Below are 20,426 nucleotides of genomic sequence, written 5' to 3' on the forward strand. Positions count from 1 at the left end.
AAAATCTTAAAATATCAATTTTATCTATAAGATTTTCATTTTCCTACCGTTTAGCACACAGCTTAAGTTGGTAAAAATTTCAACTAGTTGTATACACATGTGAGTGTATGTGCACATACTTAAGCCGCGCATTCTCTACTGGTAAACAAACTGCCGCATTGAGCCGTAACCGTCAAGTTTTGAAGCAGGAGGGTATTTCTTGTTTAGTTACAATACTAATATTTAGTCTAAGTATTCCGAGCAACGGTGCCGCAACGGTTTAAAAAGTGTGCTGAGAAATCGAACTATTTTCTCGAATATTGTTTATTTAATTTTTAAAACAAACCATCATTTTCCGATTAATTTTATTTGTGCGCTTTTTTTTTAACATATTAATATAAAAAATGAGTTGAGAACAAAGTTCGCAGAACGCCTTCACCATATTTGCCGAAATAAGAGTGGGCAGTATGAGGGTGCACTTTTTGTGACACGTAATTCGAAATTACAAATATACAATAACTTAGAGCCACTTTTGCTTGCCGCTCGGTCAGTGTTTTCACGACTGTACTAAAAGTTGAAAGTGTTCCAGGTGAATGACTCTTTTGAATGCTATCGGCTTCCGGTCAAGCCACCCTTTGACTTTCGTCACGACAACATTGTAATGTGTACGTGAAAGCAAACATTCTTTTGTACATATGACTGCTTACAAACATAGTTATCGCAAATGAAAGAACCCTGAACTACGGTGGTGTTTCGTATGTTTCTGACCATTCAAGTGAAACAAATTATTTGTATTTCTGATGAATTATGGTACATAACGCCTAATATTGAGGTACAAGTTAGAAGATTTAACAAATCTTAAATTTTAAATGTGTACTTATGTATGTGTGATTGTATTAAAAGTAATTATGTTCCTCAAATCTCCTTTTTTTTTAGCTGCAATTGCTCATTGTAACTGCCCATAGTTAGTGTTGTTTCAAATTTGTTAGTGTCCATATAAATTATGTGTAAAAAACTCAAAAAATTAAGAAAGTTCACAATCATATATTGGGCAGTGAAGTTACAGTCTTCCTTATTGAGAAGCAAAAATTGTATTATATGATGTGTAAAGGTAAATACCACAAAAACGAGTCATAGTTTTTTGCTCGCAACGAAATTATTATCAGAAACAAATATGCTTCACCAAAAGGACTGCTTTGCTAATGCACAATACAATTTCACCGCCATTAAAATCACTAGTTTTAATCGACATAATAAAAAGCAACGACAGCCTAAACAGTTTCTCATACTATCAAGGAATCCGTGACTGTAATCACTCCGAACAACAATATTGAATATACTTTGAATTGAAAATGAGGATTACTTATCAACGCACAATTCTCTTATACGGCGCAATTTTAATGTTTCTCAAATTAAATGGTGAGTTGTTTAGTATTCACACTTAAGTTTGTATTATCACTAAATAGTTCAATTCGACAAACTCTCAAAAAACAAAATATGAACATGAAGTTAAATTTAATTAATTATTTTTTCGACCTTATTTTTAGCTTTTATTTTACTTATATTTTAATTTTAGCATAAAAAATCACTCACACCATAATGCATTCACTTGCAAGTAAACTTTAGTGTAAGTAGCCAGACTTTTATACTCTTCCTACAGAGTATTATAGTTTTGTTCACCTAACTTTTGTACGTATCACCTAAAACGAATCGAGATATGTAGATATAGTTTTGTATATTTCCTCCATTTATCATCATTATGACGAGAAAAGTTTAAATTTGCTATAAATCCATAACTAATTACGCCAGAGACATTAAATTTTACTTCCGAGATCCGAACTTTGCTCTTCCTTACTTGTTAGTTTTATGGATGGCGCTTTTATTCTTTTAATCCAACTACATATTAAATACATGAAAGATCTTAATTAATAATAGGGCCACACTCGCTTTTTACTATGCTGTCAATAACAATATTTATGGACAAATTGTGTTTGGGTACGATCGTTTTTGGGGTCTTCAATATAAAGAATATTATGCCTAAGATGAGGATAGCCACATTACAGGCCTTGTTGTCAGCTATCTTTTATGTCGTCAATGTATTATACATTTATGAAGCTCAGCTTTGCAGTCATCACAGACTCAGAATTGAAACTTGTAAAGGGTACTTAGAATGTCTTCCAATGCAAGAATCCTATCACAGCAATTTGCGACATTATTGTCTTCAGCAATTCTGCCATTGAGCTTGAAATATAATAAAATTTTTAAAAACTTTAGGATTTTTTTATAAAACACAAAAAATTAATTTCTATTAGTACATTCACGTATTATTATAGATAATTAAACAAGGATTGCACCGCGACCTAGGGTCTATTGCGCCCCACATATTATTATACTTGCATAGCAGCTATGCCCAACGTTAGCTTTATAATTTTACAAATTCATAGTACATACGTATATTGGATACTACTTTGAGGCTTCATAAGATTCTTATAGAAGTATTTAATATTTTTTGTGAGGGAAGAATTAGTTCATTTATATACAGTATGTATGAACAAGCTTCAAACGGGAAAATAAACAATTATATTAAACTTGTCACGAAGTTTGTAACATCCTGAAGTTTACGGTTCTGCGACATGAAGTCGGAAACTGTCGAGTACATGTTGCTAAACTATACATACAACATTCTGCAGACGCATGATAGAAATCACATCGCCATAACAGCACACAGCAGTACACTTTTATTTATCAGTGTTTTGAGTCATTCTGACAAGGGCAACACACTTTAGAGCTTAGGTTGCGAAGCAAACCTCAATTTATGTCTATTTATCTAACACCCAGAAGAGAAAGTCGGAGACCCTATAAAATATAGACATTTACCATATAAATGACGTTCGTGGCGCGTTGTGCCGATTTATCTTATCGATTTATCAGAAGCTTATTTGTCGGAACCGCCAATATAGAACCAATTAGCATGTAGCTGCCATATAAACTAGCCGAACAGCATCCACTACTGGTAAGTTTTGTGTTTGTGAACTGTGTTATAGTTTCGTTGCAGCCGACACAAAGATACACAATTATGACTAAAACACGCTCTCTCATTTTCATCGCGACATTAGGTATTTTAATACATTTTCAGGACTTTTACTACTTTGTCATTACGAACGGAATGACATCAAAGCTTTCTATCAGTACTCAGTTACACCTAATGATTTTATTCTTAATTTCTTGTTAAATAGTGTGGTATTTTCTGCAGTACATAACATACATACATAACTTTTAACGAGGTATTGCAGGTTTTAAAATACTTTTATTGGAACATTCTTATTTGCCATCGTATATTAATTTAAAAGCCAATGCCTCATAGATATGGTGCATAAGATAGGGAATTGCATATTCCTTCCTGTACAAAGTATATGATGTATGTATATAAGTACATATATATTTCAATTTGTTACTAAGCGTTTATGAATACTTGCCAGTATTTTATTTCCCTCAACTAAATGGTAAGAAGATCAGTGGTAATGAATTAATTCACAGCCATGCAAACCTAACTAGCAAATGTATACATTGACCCAGATGGAAAATTTGTATTACTTGGTAAGAAATGTAATTCATAAAATAGGAATGATACTCTATATAAGGAAAGTTCCTCACACAAAACACCTATATTAAAACAAGTAGGGAAGAACTAAGTTCGGGTGAAACCGATCATTTTATATAAATTGTACGAATAAAAGCCCGGGAAATATCTTAAGATACAAAACGTCAATTATAGATATGTGGTACATGGGAGATGAGGGTAGTATAGACCAGATTTTATTATTTAACCTGTCACATACAAAAAAAATGTTCCCTAGGCTTCATTAAGGTACCTCATATACAATCAAGAATTATTTGAAGTGAAGTCAGACGGATGTTCGAATATACTGAAATTAGTTATAAATTATTATTGCTAGGTCCGGTTCTCGCCCATATTACCGATATATCCAGCATAGTCACCGGGAAGCTCGAAGTATTGACCCGATTCAACTCATTTTTGATGCACAGAATTACTATTGTCAGAAAAGGATTCTCCAGTATTTATATTGTGTATCTCACACATTGACCGAAGTTTTCGATCAAAACCCACCTATAGATACAGGAGTCCACATTTTCAATACCTCGGGGTSATAAGGTGGCATACTTTAAAGGAATTATTAGTGTAAAATTGTATCCCGTTATAATAATTACTTTTTTGATTTGAGTACAAGAAGGTAAAAGAATCAAATGGAATTTAAAATTGTGAAAAGTAGACGTGGTTGTACTCCGAGATCGACCATTTTCACACTGTGACATAGAAATATGAGAGAAATGCTGCATACTAAATTTATTAAAAATCGGTCGGCCGGGTCTGGGAATTTGTGTTTATTCACTTTAGATATACAGAAACGACACAAAATATATATTTAAATGCTTTAAACTAATATTTAATATTTAGTTAGAAAACCTCTGTTATTTTCAGCAGCTTGTAGACGTTTGGGCAATTTCAGAGGGCCCATATTCAATAAAATTTGCTTTATGCTTTGGGTTGTTTTTAGCGTATAACTTAAATATACTTGTTACAGCTATTTTTTACCGCTCTTTTTGAGATTGTCTTTAAGCATATTTAGATACTTCCACTAATACATACAACCATCAACACTACATTTACTACTCACACCTAGGACAAACATATCATGACCGAACCCCAGCATGCATATCTGTACTATGTACTGTGTCTTTTCCACACAGAGGGTCACGTATACTTTCTATTCGATCCGTTCATTACAAAAAAAAAAATAATTACAATTGTCAAATTTTTTAATACTTGTATTCAAATATTGTAATTTAAATGTATACCATTACTACTTTTTGGTAACACTAAAATATGCTGGTGTTGAAAAAACAGATACTACCAAGCTGAATTGTACTATATGTATGTATATATGTACTGCAGAGTCTCATATATACACATTGTTTTTGATCGACGCACTGGTAACACCATAGATCTTCAAATCAAAATGCAACGCATTGCCAAGACATTTTCCAACTAGGTAACATACAACAAGTATGTACATATGTCAGATAAGTTGCGTATGTATGTATATATATACAACAATTCTAAGTTACAGGTACATTTAGTTAGAAAATATCTCGACACAAGTGTATTGGCATAAGAGTTTTGCGGTTACTTACATATGTATACATGCATGTAGGTTCTCTTTGGTACATAAATGTACATTTATTATTTAAATTGTCGTGAATACCTCTGTTTGCATTTATTCCATTTAGGTATGTTTTATCTGTTGGGAAAAACTACTTTCGTATAAATACTTCATACTTTATGTGCGTACATGCAAGTACATATGTAGACTCTTTCCTACCAAYACAGTAGCCACTGGATTATTGCAACTCATCAAATTCTGGACTGAGCACGACTCAAATTTTAACTATGAAAACAATTTATTTTTATGCTCTTCTAAAATGTTAACCAACTATAACTTTTTTGTTTATTTAACAATGCTTCTACGGTTACATAACGGTATTGTAAATTTAAAATACGAATAATGTTAATCAGTCTTTGCTTAATTAAGATACGTCTATATTTAAATAACTCGTTTCATTCTTTTAGATAATTTATATATAAATTTTACTTTATACTAGACTAACTTATGTACGTAAAAGGTGTTATTTAAAATCAGGGGAAGATTTTTCATGTATCTTGTAAAAACTCATCGTAGTTGCTTCTTGCTATCTTTTAATCATTGTAAATATACCGATTTAGGTACATGATTTCAATCTATAAACCACACTTGCAAAGATGTGTAGTAATTGCGTAGCTACTGTGTGTCATATATTCATATAAATACATAAAATATGTATAAATTATTTCTTATAAACATATGTACATTTATGCGCCTTAGACTCGTACTAAAATGCTGGTACAACAGTTAAAAAATGTATGTCGCCAGGAATAATAAGAAATCTGGGGCACTCTCCATGCAGTACATATGAACTCCACTTAGTTTCAACATTCATAAAACAGATTAGATTATGAACTATCAAAAATGTATGTAAAGCTTAATACAATTTTATAAAGAAAGTACGTTTATTCTTCAAATGGATTTTAAAAAAATATAACAAATTTTTATACTCTCGCATCAAAGTTGCTAAAGAGAGTATTATAGTTTTGTTCACATAACGGTTTGTTTGTAAGTCCTAAAAAAAAAAAGTTACATATAGGGTTATATATACCAAAGTGATCACGGTGACGAGTAGAGTTGAAATCCGGATGTCTGTCCGTCCGTCTGGCCGTCCGTCCGTGCAAGCTGTAACTTGAGTAAAAATTGAGATATCATGATGAAACTTGGCACACGTATTTCTAGGCTCCATAAGAAGGTTAAGTTCGAAGATGGGCAAAATCGAACACTGCCACGCCCACAAAATGGCTAAAACCGAAAACATATAAAGTGTCATAACTAAGCCATAAGTAAAGATATTAAAGTGAAATTTGGCAGAAAGGATCGCATTAGGGAGAGGTATATTCGGACGTAATGTTTTTKGAAAAGTGGGCGTGGCCCCGCCCCCTACTAAGTTTTTTGTACATATCTCGAAAACTAGTATAGCTATGTCAACCAAACCCTATGGAGTTGCTTCCTTCAGGCATTATACATACACATACAGTTCAAAAATGGAAAAAATCGGATAATAACCTCGCCCACCTCCCATACAAAGGTTATGTTGAAAATCACTAAAAGTGCGTTAACCGACTAACAAAAAACGACAGAAACACTAGATTTTACGGAAGAAATTTAAAATGGGCGTGGCGTCGCCCACTTATGGACCAAAAAACATATCTGAAATCGGTTCACAACCACGCCTTCTTCCAATATAACGCTATTTTGATTTCCATCTGATGCCTTCTCTGTATAATATATACATTAGGAACCAATATGATGATAGCGGAATAAAACTTTACACAAATACGGTATTGGAGCTGAGGTATCCCCTGTCGAAAGATTGTCGTGATCGGACTATAACTTTTCAAGGTAGCCTGATATCGAACACGAAGAACTCAGTGCCTAACCTAACCTAATTTTTCAACGAAAATATCGGTAAATCTCTCAGATATTTTCATGTAATTCAGAGGGTATCATTTTTATACTCTCGCAATAAAGTGCTAATAACGGTATATATCGCCAGATATATGGTTACATACACCAAAGTGATCAGAGTGACGAGTAGCGTTGAAATCCGTCTGTCTATCCGTCCGTGCAAGCTGTAACTTGAGTAAAAATTGAGATATCGTGATGAAACTTGTCATGCGAGAGTATAAAATGTTCGGTGACACCAAAACTTAGTCCTTCCTTACTTGTTAATAAATATTTTTGAGTTAAAAGCAGTTAACGTTGCTAAAAGCAGRGAGAAAATAGAAGCCACAGCAATATTTATTTATTTGATATAAAATACAATTTCCACAGAAATTTTTATATTTTACAAAATACAAAATTATTTTTKTATGTTTATTTATTGGGGTTATAATCACTAAATAAATTGCTAAAATGGCACATAAAAAAGGTCCCATACCATGTCCACGATTTCAAAAAGATGATTAATCTGTAAGAAACTTGCTATAGGGCTATGAAGAGTTTGTTTAAAATTTGACAAAATGTCGGCGGTTTGCACAAGAAGTATAGAATTTGGCCCTTTTTTCCGACAGTTAGAATTAAGTTAAGAAYATTCTCTCCAAATTGGAACTAGTCATCTTCAAAACTCTTCCTATCCGAGTGGAAACTGTTTCGAAAAACTCCGTTCCCCACTTGTTCTCTTCCTACAAGAAACGCTGTAGCGACCGTAACAATTTTAACTCAACAACGTGTGGACAAATTTGGCCAATTCTTTTTTCCAAATGTTCGTTGAGGTTCCAGGTGGGGTTTTACGGCAAGAAATGTTCAAATAATTGCCGAAAAACCCCTAAAAACCAGTCATAATATCGGTCGACGTTCTTTTTACCATCAACGTATGGTAGCCTAAGGCAAGGCAAGGCAAGATGCCACAGCACGACTTTTCAAACAACAGTTACGATGTTTGATGAACTTTATCTTGAAGCAACGTATATATATGTGGTGCTGTTAGACGCTAGATGTACTATGTTGAGTGGCAAAATAGAGACTTGCCGRACGTACACATTCTCCTTTGGGGGTGGATGGTGGTTACACCAGATCAAATTGCTGAAATCATTTCTGCGGGAATTCTTAATGAAGAGAAGGATCCAGTATTATACGAAGTGATGAAACCAATATGGTTCATGGACCTTGCGGACACCACCTTTTCGGTTTATATGTCTGACAGTAAAAGCACGAAACACTAGCCAGGTGCTTTTCTTTCGGAAACACAAAGTAGAAATGATGGATATCGACTCTATCGGCGTCGCTCACCAGAGGACAATGGCAGAACATTCAGCATTCAATTTAGAAGAGTGAATAGCGAAGTTGACAACACATGGATCATACAATATTCACCATTATTGTCTAATTCATATTCAAAACTCATATCAATGTTGAGTATTGCAGTTTGCTGAAATCAATCAAGTAAGTTTGCAAGCATGTCATCATAGGACATAGCGGCCAATAAYCGCTATGGCCGTGAACGAGATGAGAAAAGCAAGTATCAACTGGGTCGATGCGTGAAATGCAATGAAGCATTTACAGGATATTTACTTTTGCAATTCATGAATRTTTTTCGACTGTTGTGCATCTCGCAGTTCATTTGTGTATTTCAACCCTTAGAATACAGCACAAAAAGAGGAAACACTTCCAACAACAAAATTGACATTTACGAGTTCTTTCTCAACTTTCGTCATTGATCCGTTTGCGATAACATTGCTCTATTCGGAAAATACTTGATATTATACATGGAATGCATCGTCGAAGAAATAGTTACTCAGAGAGCAAGGCCAACAAGTAGACGGACATCCAGGTGTGTTATCAACTAATGCATTAGGACGATTTTACACAATCCACCCGAAAACGACGATTGTTTTTACCTTCGGTTGCTATTGATTAATAAACGCGGTTCAACTTCATATGAGTCTTTGCGTACTGTGAATGGTACAGTGTGTGCAAGTTTTGGAAAAGTAAGCCAGAAATTACAAACACTTTTCGCGATAATTATTTCGACATGTCAGCCTTCGAATCCGCGGCAATTATAAGATACGAAGAAAAATGGCATTGCCGAAGACATTTTACATCGTCTTCTCTAAAAATTGGTARTKGGTCAATTCCGGTTGATGCTTCCGATGGTTTCATATTAATTCCATCCGCCGTTTATCAATTCACGAAAGATGAACTCATCACGACTGTTCGGACCTTGGTCAGATTATCGTAACTATTATTCCTTAAGTGCACGCGCAATGTTAGCTGCCAAAAATACCGATATTTTTGACTTAAACTGGAAGATTCAAAGTCAAATTCCGGTAGACTTGCGCTCATACAAATCGATCGATCGTCTTGACAATGAAGACGACGCCATGAATTATCCAGTGGAGTCTCTAAATTCTTTGGAGAGGCTTGGTATGCCACCGCATTATTTGCATCTCCATGTTGGATCTGYCGTTATTATGTTTCGCAATCTGGATGCGCCGAAACTGTGTAATGGAACCCGACTTATTGTGACGCACCTTTCATACARGGGGGCAGAATGCTTAATTCTACGAATTCCTTTGAGTTCTAGCGATTTAACATTTTAGTTCAACCGCATTCCGTTTCCAGTGTACTTTGCATTTGAGACGACAATCAACAGGACACAAGGATAGTCGCATAGTGTGATGATAAATTTAACTTTCTTTTAATTTCAAAACACATAATTTCACGCAGGACAACGGCTGCGGGGTCAGCCAAAAGTGCAAAAAAAAACCATTTTTGTATTATTCCATACKAAAAGTAAAGCACATGTACTCGTAGTATGTATAAGTATAATATTGATTACTTATACATACTACGAGTACATGTGCTTTACTTTTTGCACTATATAAATTATAGAATTCTAAGCTGATGACAAGAGACAGAAAACATATTAGGGGTATTCTCTTGCTCTTGCAAAACCCTTGCACGCTGCACAAATTTAAGAATTTTTCACTGCGTGCAGCGACACAACAACAAAAACATGCAGAAAATTGTTTGCAATGGTTGTAAAATATGTCAGAAAAAACCCCTTGTTTATTTCCGTACAATGACAAGCAAAAATATATTTGCAGTTGTCATTTGACATAAAGACATATTACGCCGTTAAATTGTTGAGGAAGGTAAGTTTTAAATATATTTTATAATTCTACTTAAATTATAAAGATAACCTTACAGTTTTTTGTTAAGAATGAATACAGAATGTGAGCCAATTCACAATAGTCATTATTAATAATTTGACCGAATCAGCCGTTCATATATTACTAGATTCTGCAATGGGCACTCTTTTGTCCTTGCATATTTCGGTATAGGATTTTCGCATTTTGTGTCATCGGGCAATCTTGCAAGAGCAAGAGGGTCCCCCGTATTATATGTCGAATATTACAATATACACGTTCTTATGGCTTCCAATTGTCATCGTAGCTAAATTAAAACTATTTCTATTTTTGACGAAAGCAATGAGAAGCTGTGGAGTTGCCAACAAGTCTGACGTTATTTTACCAACAGAAGCAGAGAAAGCTCTGATATATGTATCATTTGTAATAACAATCGATGATTTAAAACAAATGAATCGACCTTTTTTTTTTGTACATAAAATTTCACTTTCAAYAAAATATTTAAATTTCATTCAAGTGAATAGTTTTAGTACGGCAACAATGAAGCTGGCTTCAAGACGACATTTGCAGACAAGAAAATTTCGATGTCGTGCAATTGTCTTCTTGTTCAAATCGTGAAAGTTGCATGAAGTTTTAAATAAATGCACATGCTTAGTAGAGCATATCGTAAGCGAGTTTCGAATCAGTACATTTGCAATTGGTCAGAAACAAGCCTTGGTAAACCATTTTAACCTCTCTTCTAATGTCTTTAGTTTCTGAAATGCGAATGTGAAGATTTGCTTTCAGTTAGTAATAGCGTGATCAGAGAACAACGTAATAGTAGGAACAGCGATAAACGTAAAGCCGTGGCCCGTGTCAGCTGATACGACCTATCTTATGGGAGCGCAATGTAAATGACCAGCCAACACCGCTCTCCCTTCCGCTTTGCCGTAGGATGCCGTAGATTTCCACGGCATTAGGATTTTTGCCGTAGAAACGTGTCAGCTGACGTTTAGCTGATTGCTCTCTCACCACGCATTGTTGCCAATCTCAATATACTGTAGTAATTATAAAAGTTGTCTTCAATATGTTTGAAATTTTCTTAAACTAACTCAAAATCAGAGTCGAATAAAATATAAACTATTTTTAATAGTTTGTTTTCAGTTTTGATATTTTATACTATGACAAATTGTAATTATATTACAATATAAATTAATGACAAAAAGTTTGAGTTAAGGGAGGTAAAGTTTGCGTTCATCGGTTAACGATCGGCAGCACATTCTCACAATATATAAGATTTGAATTATATGACTAAATCTTCTGCTTCTTTACTGACGTAGACACCGCTAACGCGATTATAGCCGAGTTAACAACAGCGTRACAGTCGTTTCTTCTTTTCACAACGTGGCRCCAATTGGAAATTCCAAGCGAAGCCAGGTCCTTCTCCACCTGTTCTTTCCAACGGAGTGGAGGTCTTCCTCTTCCTCTGCTTCCCCCGGAGGTTCTGCGTCGAATACTTCTCGCTTCGCTGAACTATGTCAATGTCGTCGTATATCTCATATAGCTCATCCATCGAATGCGATATTCGCCGTGGCCAACACGCAGAGGACCATACATCTTTCGCAGAACTCGACTCATCAGATGCTGTCATCGTCCATGYCTCTGCACCATATAGCAGGACGGAAATAATGAGCGAGTTATAGAGTTTCGTTTTCGTTTGTCGAGAGAGGACTTTACTTTTTAATTTCCTACTCTATTCAAAGCACCTGTTGGCAAGAGCTATTCTGCGTTGGATTTCGAGGCTGACATTGTTGTTTCTATGAATGCTTGTTCAAAAATAGACGAAATTATCTACAACAAGTTAGGACTGTCCACAGTGACGTGGGTGCCTAGTCGYGAKTGCGACAACTGTTTGTTTGATGAGAGGAGCTATTTCGTCTTACCTCGTTCACTGTGAGACCCATTTGCTTTGCTTCCTTATCTATTCTGGAGATAGCAGAACTATAAGCGCGGGTGTTGAGGCCAATGATATCAATCACATCATCGGCATACGCATGCAGCTGTACACTCTTATAAAAGATGGTACCTTCTCTATTTTAGTATTTTCTGCAGCAGCAGACTGAAGAAGTTGCACGACAGAGAGTCGCCTTGTCTGAAAGCTCGTTTGGTATCGAACGGCTCGGAGAGGTTTTTCCGGATCCTGAATATCTGCTCGGTTGTTGATTTTCCAGGTGTAAACCAACACTGATAARGTYCAATCAGTTTGTTGATAGTGGGCTTTAATCTTTCACACAAAAATCTCGATATTATGGGGTTCCCATTTTTGTGGATTGGGCAGAGAAAACTTAAATTAAAATCGTTGGGTATGGCTTCGTCCGACCATATTTTTCAAAGAAGCTGATGCATTCTCCTTATAAGCTCTTTGCCGCCATGTTTGAATARCTCGKCCGGCAATCCATCGGTCCACTGCTTTTTGTTCTTCAGACAGGTAACTGCTTTTCCGCATGCTGGAGAAGTGTCCCCTCCATAGTTTTAGTATGCTCTGGACATCGGTTAATAAATCAACTCTGGGGGTTCTACAAGAGTATGCTCCAGTCTTAARACCTTCTGCTAGTCGTCGCATTTTTTCGTAGAATTTTGCAATTACATCTGTCGGTCAGTTTGCCAAGCTCTTCATACTCACACATTTCTTCCTCACTTTTTCTGTCTGCAAATGGGTCTCGCTTCCCTCTTCAACTCTCGGTATCTATCGCATCCCKCAAAGAGCTTTGAAATCCCGTCCCAGACAGCAGGACTTCGAATACAAAATCKTTCGGCTGTCTGTTGTGATTGCAGCTTCTCGACGTCGAACCTTCCTTGTTTTTGATGGCGTGCGTTTTGCTGCGCAGAGGCGGTTGCGTATCTTGGCTTCAACAAGATAGTGCGCACATCCAAAACACTGGAGATTTATCTTCCCTCTATCACGACAATCAACCCTTTTGGGGCTGTTGTGCTAAGAATACCTTCCTTGAATACCCCGGCGTTAAAGTCGCCAAGAGCAATTTTGACATCTCATAGGTGCGCTCATAGRAGGCATCTTTCGTCACATCAGCGATATTTTGAAGAACTTCGCTTTGGATTGTGAATGTGCACCTTCCCAATTAAGGGACCGGACATTCCATATGCATGCCGTGGCTAAATTTTACTTTTTACCGACAGTGTGAAAATTTATGAAATCGGAAGATAACCTCGCACACTCCCCTTACAACGGTACTGTTCAAAACTACTAAAAGCGCAATAACTAAATACGCCAGAGACATTAAATATTACCTCCTAGATGGTATGAAAGGGCTTTATTGGAGTCGGTATAAAAATTAAGTGATGGACGTGGTACCGATCACTTTTTGGTGAAATCACTCAGGACCCGACCGACCGATTTCGACAAAATTTAGTACGTAGCATTCTTCTCACATTACTTTGTCGCAATGTAAAAATTTAATGTCCATTTGATTATTTTACCCTCTAGTACTGAAATCAAAGAGTAATTAATGTGGCAGCATAAAATTTTGCACTAATAATTATACCCTGAATAGGGTGTATTAAGTTTGTCACGAAGTTTGTAACACCCAGAAGGTAGCGTCTGAGACCCTGTAAAGTATTATATATATATAAATGATCTGTACGTTGAGCTGATTAGCTTTATTTAGCCATGTCCGTTCGTCTGCCTATCGGTTCGCCCGTCCGTCCGTGTGTCCGTCTGCATACAAGTATATACGAACTAATTTTTTCTAAGACAACAATGTACTCTCCGAAGAAATTGTTCAGATCGGTTAACTATAGCATATAGCTGACATACAAACTGAATGATCGGAATCAAATACTTGCGTGGGAAGCTTCCTTCTTTGACAATATATCTTTACGAAATTTGGATATCGGAAGAAATATCAGATCGGCAAAATTGTTCTCCGACAAAATTGTTCAGATCGGATTACTATAGCATATAGCTTCCATACAAACTAGACACATAGTTACAAAATAAATGTMCCTKTGAAGGGTATATTAGCTTCGGTGCAGCCGAAATTAACGTTTTTTCTTGTTTCTTTTTAAGTATGCCACCTTATGACCAAAAATTGAGCAAGTCCAACCAAAACTTTTCATGCCCATAGCTACCTAATATGTAAACCCCATAAACTATAGTTGGCTTTTGACCGAAAATATCAGTATGGAATATTGGATTTGAGAGAATCCTTTTCTGACAAGGGTAACTCCGTGTATCAAACATGAGCTGAATCGGGTCAATACTTCCCTGAGCCACCATATACCTAATATAAAGATTATCGAACGCAGCTAACTTTATACTGGATGTATCATATACATATATGTATTATATTTTAGTTATTTCAAGAAGTTTGCAAAACGTTTTTTACTCATATGTAACACTATATCTTTGTGCCGAAATAGATAATACWACGCATAATGATTTTCCTTTTTCTAACAAATCTTATACCGAATTTRTAGATTCCGACCATCYGGTTGACGTTTTACATCTTAAGGTATTTCTCTAGCTTTGATTTCTGCAAGCTTGTGTATATTATTTTAGTTTTTTTATTTAATTAAGCTTTTAAGTGTTTTTACAGTTTTTATTTTAATAAATTTTAAATTTATTAATGTAATGACCATAGAGAACGAGTACCATATGTATTGAAGGTATTTTAGCAACACACTTGGAGATAAGAAGTTAAAATATTAAATATATAAAATACGTAAATTTTTATTATTATTTTAGCCACGACTGGTGCTATCTTGGATTCACGTTGCTATCTTGAAGGTGGCGGTTCAGCAGAGAGCTTTCTCGCCAATGAAGATCTGGAAGTGGGAGCTATTATTGGAAAGCTACGAATAAATGGAAATCCCGAAATAGAAGGAGGTGATATCGATTTATCTCTACGCGAAAAAGATGCTCCAATCAAAATAATATCAAGCACGAAAGATTTGTCTCTAACTGTGGAATTGGACAAGGAAGGAGTTCTGGGGCCCTCATCAGTTTATGTAAATGTTATTTGTACTCGTCGTCGATCTACTGATCCGGTAAGTGCTTGTGCTACGAGTAAACCAATTTTTTTAATTCTTTTATATGGATTTTCGCGGGTTACGTATATTCGAATTTCGAATTTTTTGTGGCGTTATGTTGGTACTCATGTCCCTCACTTATGCCGATAAGCTCGGCCATTTTGAACGTTCATTTAATTGAACCTGTATCAAATTTTATGTGAAAAACGAAATTAAGTACGCGGATGCACTCCGAATATTGACTGTGACGATAACGCCCCTGCACACACATCGTTGCTTGTGCGCGACTTTTTGGCCAAAAACAACACAATAATGATGCCGCAGCCACCGATCTAGATCCCAAGATCTAGCCCCCTGTGACTTTTTCTTGTTCCCTCAACTGAAGAGGCCCATGAAAGGACGACGTTACGCTTCTCTTGACGAGATAAAGACGGCATCGAAGGAGGATCTGAAGAAGATAAAAAAAAATGATTTTTTGAAGTGCTTCGAAGATTGGAAAACCGTTGGCACAAGTGTATAATATCTCATGAGGATTACTTTGAACGGGGCAAAATAGACAATTATGAATAAATAAATAATTTTTGAAAAAACACAAAATTCGCAATACTTTTTGAACACACCTCGTACTAACGTGAATATATACGTATAAAGCGTATGAGTATTTTTTCTACTAGTAAGTAAGGATATGAAAGCTAAGCTTCAAGTTATAATAATAAAGATTCATAGATGTTTCATTCGTTTGTGTAATCTAAATACGCTTTATAAGAACAGCAACATGGGTATAGTCTGAAACCTATTTTAAACAATAAAGATTATAGTWAAATTTTTTGATCAAGTCGCTTTGTGATACTTTTATGGTACAAGTGGACAGTATCAAGTACATTTTCTAATATTTAAATTGACCAATCATCCCAAATATAATTGAATGAAGTGGTGTGGGCTGGTAATAGTCTAACTCCCTTCAATTGCAATTTTTACCCCTATTAGCCGTTAAATTGTGCTTAACTTAAATATTATTTCATACTGTATGAGGAAATACTATTTTTGAAAAAATTTAATTTCCTACAACTTTTTCACATAAGTTGTTCGATAAAGCCAGTCGCTTACTCAATTTTTTCCATAACATGTCAAAAGCGTGAAAAATCGAAAAAGAAGTAGTTAAAGKCAAAATTAGGAGCTCAAATTATCAGAGATTTGTTTTCAGCATAACAAACAAAATTTTCATGTGTCCGTGAAAGAATAAAAAAATGTTAATGAAACACCCCAGTGTATATTTTATGTATGTATGTATGTATATTGATGTATTAAACTCTAAGTGGGTCTTGTGTTTCATTTCATTATTTCATTAATTTATTACCTGTGGTAATTTACGTATGTCGACAGCATATGGTACACAAAATCGTGTTGGCAGTTTACATTTACACTGACAACAAGCCTTATAGTTTGAAAGTTGTTTCCAAAGCTAAACAATGCGGTGAAAGCATAGATTTTTAAGAAAGTTAATTTGGCAGAACACTTTTATAGACACACACTCTATATACTATATATGTATGTTATATACATATGTATGTGTAATATAACATATGCATGGAAATAAGTATACAGCGCACGCTCGAAAACATGAACTAATTAAAACCAAGATAGTTCACATTTGTGAAATGTTAACGTTTCCGAATACCCAAAAATAATAAGTTTWATTCACATTTTATTATTTATTTCGTATACGTAGTACGTACTAATTTCTACTTAAAATATATGTTGGGAAATGTAAGTTATTTGAAAAACTTTATGTTTTTCCAGGTCTAAAGTCACACTGACAAGATCCAATCAGTTTGTTGACGGCGGGCTTTAATCTTTCACACAATACGCTCGATAGAAAATTATACGCGATGTTAAGGAGGCAGATTGTGGGGTCTCCCTTTTTGTGGATTGAGCAGAGCATACTTAAATTCCAATCGTTGGGCATGCTTTCGTCCGACCATATTTTGCAAAGAAGCTGATGCATGCTCCTTATCAGTTCTTCGCCACCGTGTTTGAATAGCTCGACCGGGTAATTGCTATTCGAACTTCTTCATGGCCGGGCAATGGAACGTCTGCTCCATCGTCATCGATTAAGGAGTCGGGTTCGCCTTCTCCTGGCGTTGTGCGTTCACTGCCACTCAGCAGACTGGAAAAGTGTTTCCTCCATAATTTAAGTATGTTCGGGGCATCGGGGATTATATCACCTTTGGGGGTTCTACAAGAGGATGCTCCAGTCTTGAAAACATCAGTTAGCTGCCGTATCTCTCAGTAGAATTTTCGAGCATTACCCCTGTCGGCCAGCTTAGTCTGGTTTCTCTCCGTTGCAACACGGCACTCCTCGTCGTACCAGCTGTTCTTTTGCATTTTCCGAAAACCAATGGTTTCGGTAGCAGCTGTACGTAAGGAGCTTGAAATTCCATCCCACAGTTCCCTTATACCGAGTTATTGACGATTCCTCTCAGAAAGCAGGAGTACAAGTCGAGTAGAAAATGTTTCGGCTATCTGTTGTGATTGCAGCTTCTCAACGTCGAGCCTTAATTGTGTTTGTTGGCGTGCAAGATAGTTGTCCTATGTTAKKATATCGGAGCGTACACACGTCCAAAAGACTGGAGGTATATTTTCCCTCTATCACTCGATTCGTTAGATGACTGTCGACGCGGATAGACGTGCGTGCGCATCGTTGCGATATTTTCATAGTGTTCTTTTTCGGTGATTTCCTTTTTTTGCGATTTCCTTTTGTGCGGTCGTTTGTTTACGCAGTTTAGCTGGCACCGTTATTGCCTGGCGCGTTTGCGGTGTATTTGTTAGTGCGATCGTGGGTGGCGAGGGTGAGTAACCGCGAGTGTTTTTTACGGGTACACATTTTTGTGCAATTCTGTGTGTTTTTGTGTACTGCATATACCGGTAAGTAATTTTATTATTACTTATCATTATACGGACAACGTGGTCATCCACGTTGTTTTTATTGGCGGAAGCTTTGCACAGTGTTGTTGGCATTCTTGCTGACTGGACTGCCTGACAGTAGTTCTGTGCTGAGCATCTGGCACTTAGTTGGCTCAGTGTCTGGAAGATCTGGACAGGATTGCCCAAAGGGTGCAAGCGTCTGTCCAGCGTTGGGGATTGCGACTCCCGTGAGGACCAACGGTTTAGCACACGGTGCGATTCGGCTCAGCGCCACATGGGGTCRTCGCGAAATGAGGGAGAGAGCGGTAGCGGAAGCGTCGCCGCCGCTGTGAAAGCCCATCCGGGTAGCGCTGTGGTCAAAGRCGTCGGGAAGGAGGGCGCTGCGAAGCGGGCACTCGCGTCTCGAGTTCCAAAAAAGAGGGAACGCGGGATTTTTCACGGGGGGGCTGTTGTTGTTGGGGGTGGGGCAGTCAGCCATGTTGCGRCTGCCGAARGAATAATTGGGGAACTCAATGAGCTGGTCTTTGAGGCCAAGAATTTTGATGTAGGGACTGCGAAGGGGSTTTTGGAGCTTGCCTGCRTTCAAGGGTAGACCAGCTGCGCATCTTATGATGTCAGCTGCCTGCCCTATATATTGTGGTCTTGTTGAGCGCKCCCTCGCCAGACACTAATGGGTGGGATCATCCAACTAAACTGTCAGGGCTCCTATGCCGTGATGTGTGAGTTGGGGGGTTGTATGGTTGAGGGTGGGTGCGGTATTGCTCTACTCCAGGAGCCCTACGCCACCAATGATGTGGTTCGGGGTCTCCCCTGGGGTTTTAAGGTCCTCACTGACCTTAGAGGACAGGGAGTATAAGGAGATGCTAGTTAAAGTTAAAGAGGAAGATTGAAGGAATTTTGTGAGAGTGAATAGGAACGACCCCTGGGGTCAGGTCTATAGGATCTGCAGGGGTCGTAGAAGGGAGGATGTCACCTCTCTTCGTGTCGATGACACTCTGTTATCGTCGTGGGGAGAGTGTGCGCGGGTTCTGTTAGGTGCGTTCTTCCAGGTGGGAGGTGCAGGTACCTCGAGCACAAGGGGTGCCTGTTCCTCCATTARATGATGGGGAGCTGGGGTACGCCTTTGGCCTGATTAGGTCTAAACAGTCCCCGGGTTTTGATGGTTTGAACGGAGAGATGTGTAAAAGCTTGTGGAAGTTCATTCCGGAACATCTGGAGGCCATTTATAWTAAGTGTGTTTGGGAGGGATACTTTCCGCGCGAGTRGAAAAGTGCTAGGGTTGTTCCTCTCCTGAAGTCCCCCGATAAGATCAGTAGCGGTCCTTCAGGAGCTAACGCGGGGTATGTGGTCGGATAGGCAGTTTGGGTTTCGGAAAGGACGCAGTATAGAGGATGCTTGATTTTATGTTAAGGATGTCGTTAGGGAGAACGTCAACAATTATGTCCTTGACATATTTGTTGACTTCAAGGGGGCGTTTGACTACCTAAGYTGGGATCGAGTGGTACAACGGCTGGAGGAGCTTGGCTGTCCGGAAATTACTCTGTTTGTCTGTTTGCCTGTATGTCGCACCTTATCAACGGAGGCGATGCAGGTTTTATAGCGTGCTGTTGCATTCAGGTTAAGAAGGGATTTGAGTGTGTCATTGCTGCGGAACGATTGGATTTCCGACGACGATGTGGAGAGGGAGGGACATCTAGGGAGCAAGAGGCTCCTAGATGATAGGGTTAGACGTAGGTGGCAACAACGTTGGGACAATAGTCCTAACGGCCGAGTGACGTACGAGTGCATTCGGAACGTTGGGTTCGTTGAGGATAACTCAGACTTCAGATTTTGTCTGAGTCTGGGTTTCCTCCTTACGGGGCATGGGCCTCTGAATGCATTTTTGCATCATAGGCACCTATCAGATACGTCGGGGTGTTTTTGTGGGGCGKGGTTGGAAAATTGTYGCATTTAATTGCGGAGTGCCCGATGTACTCGGACATTAGGGATCTGGGTGGTATGGGGATTAGCTGGACTGATAGGTGATTAGATGTTAGTGGTGTGATCTCCACAAGTCGGAATACCGAACAGTTAGGGTTGTTTGCGGGCCTCGAACCCGACCAAGGTGGCTAGTGTGTCCATTCCACACTGCCAATTGGTACTGAAAATGCTTGGCCTTCTCAGGGCGCTGATAAACGCA

At 37.6% G+C, this 20,426-nt stretch overlaps 1 protein-coding gene across 6 annotated transcripts in view; it reads left to right on the top strand.

Moving 5' to 3' along the window:
• The first annotated feature begins 201 nt into the window (after positions 1-201).
• The window catches only part of LOC108971881 (protocadherin beta-9), a 29,489-nt gene continuing 9,264 nt past the window's right edge, over positions 202-20,426 (top strand). For 2 of the 6 annotated variants that reach the window (XM_018938208.1, XM_018938209.1), the window contains exons 1-3: positions 204-811; positions 916-1,398; positions 15,039-15,340. In XM_018938208.1, the coding sequence (XP_018793753.1) occupies positions 1,332-1,398; positions 15,039-15,340 (369 nt within the window). In that variant the 5' untranslated portion in view covers positions 204-811; positions 916-1,331. Of the gene's footprint in view, positions 812-915; positions 1,399-15,038; positions 15,341-20,426 lie in introns of those variants that run through there. The other 4 variants (XM_018938205.1, XM_018938206.1, XM_018938207.1 and 1 more) reach the window with 4 other exon arrangements.

This window comes from Bactrocera latifrons, unplaced genomic scaffold, assembly GCF_001853355.1.
Source record: "Bactrocera latifrons isolate USDA-ARS-PBARC rearing strain unplaced genomic scaffold, ASM185335v1 scaffold_362, whole genome shotgun sequence".
NCBI classification, from domain to species: domain Eukaryota; kingdom Metazoa; phylum Arthropoda; class Insecta; order Diptera; family Tephritidae; genus Bactrocera; species Bactrocera latifrons.